We start from the raw sequence: 1158 nt of genomic DNA, 5'->3' as shown, positions 1-1158 counted from the left end.
GAAAGAGTTGGTGCCAAGAGTGGCTGCTGAAATCTGTGGAGAGCTCTGTCATGCTCCAGTCTGGGCTCGGTCTGTTGGACATCACCACGAGACCTCTGTGGTGGCACTGCCTCGTCCACCATGTCTCAAGGCCCTTCTGCATGCATTTAGTTTGAAGCAGAGCCTTATTTTGCTGCAGGGTGCTGTTCCTTCTGCCCAAACAGAGCCAGGCAAGATACAGCACGGCCTGGTGAGCTCCTGTTCTCCAGATATTTCCTGGGCTGCTCTTGATGTTAATTAAACGCATTGCAGGAGTGCAGGCTTGGACCACCCCCCCCTTCAGTGCTGGAGCCCCTTGCAGCTCTGGGCAGCCTCAGCCCGTCCCAGCCCCAGCTGCTCCCCAGCAGGCAACAGATAGAGCATTCCCAGGCAGCACCACAGAGTCACAGCATCCAGGAATGGTTTGGGCTGGAAGGGACCTTTCAAAGTCATCTAGTCCAACCCCCCTGCAGGGGGCAGGGACATCCCCAACTAGAGCAGGTTGCTCAAAGCCCTGGCCAACCTCACCTGGAATGGTTCCAGGGATGGGGCATCCCTGGTTCACCTGGGCCCACTTCTCAAGGAAGCTGAGAAGCGAGGCCACGTGAAGCCCATGTTGGGCTCCAAACACCCCTGTCCCCAGGGACACAGGGGAAGCTGCTCCCACTCTTTGGGGTGTCCGTAGGAAGGTTCAGGGAGTGTTACCTGCGGTTCCAGTGTGCTGCCTCTCTGCACAAGGTCACCATCAGCTTCTTGGACCTCCAGGGCCATCTGTTCAAATCCCAGCCTGGACAGCGCTCCTGAGGGATACACAGAGGCTGGACCAGGAGGCTGCTGGGGGAGGGGGGTGTCAGTTCTGGTTCCACTCCCCGTGGTCGTGTGTCCCCACAGAAAAGCCCCCCACTCCCTGTGAGCTGCCAGGCTGGTCTCTGCAGCCCGTGACAGGAGAAGCTGTGACGCTTGAAGAGGATCTCCTGCCTCTGAGCCTGGACATGAGGTCCTCATCTCAATTTTAGTGCCCTGGGCATGCCAGTGACACAGTGGGGGACAGCAGGCAAGCAAGGGGGGCGGGGCCAGGACTCACCCTCCGGCCCTGCAGACACCTCGTTGTTGCCTTTCGGTGGCAGGCTGGAGTAGCGG

The 1158-nt window shown here is 59.3% G+C and overlaps 1 protein-coding gene across 1 annotated transcript in view; it reads right to left on the bottom strand.

Moving 5' to 3' along the window:
- The window catches only part of AGRP (agouti related neuropeptide), a 1508-nt gene that overhangs the window by 237 nt on the left and 113 nt on the right, over nucleotides 1-1158 (bottom strand). The window contains exons 1-2 of the mRNA XM_008944082.1: nucleotides 1103-1158; nucleotides 724-818 (exon numbers count right to left, since the gene is read on the bottom strand). The exon at nucleotides 1103-1158 is cut by the window's right edge and continues 113 nt beyond it. Coding sequence (XP_008942330.1) covers nucleotides 724-818; nucleotides 1103-1158 — 151 coding nt within the window. The remainder of the gene's footprint in view (nucleotides 1-723; nucleotides 819-1102) is intronic.

This window comes from Merops nubicus, unplaced genomic scaffold, assembly GCF_000691845.1.
Source record: "Merops nubicus isolate BGI_N331 unplaced genomic scaffold, ASM69184v1 scaffold37987, whole genome shotgun sequence".
Lineage (NCBI taxonomy): Eukaryota > Metazoa > Chordata > Aves > Coraciiformes > Meropidae > Merops > Merops nubicus.
Note: the sequence above shows the minus strand (reverse complement) of the source record. Positions and strands in the feature narration are given on the sequence as shown.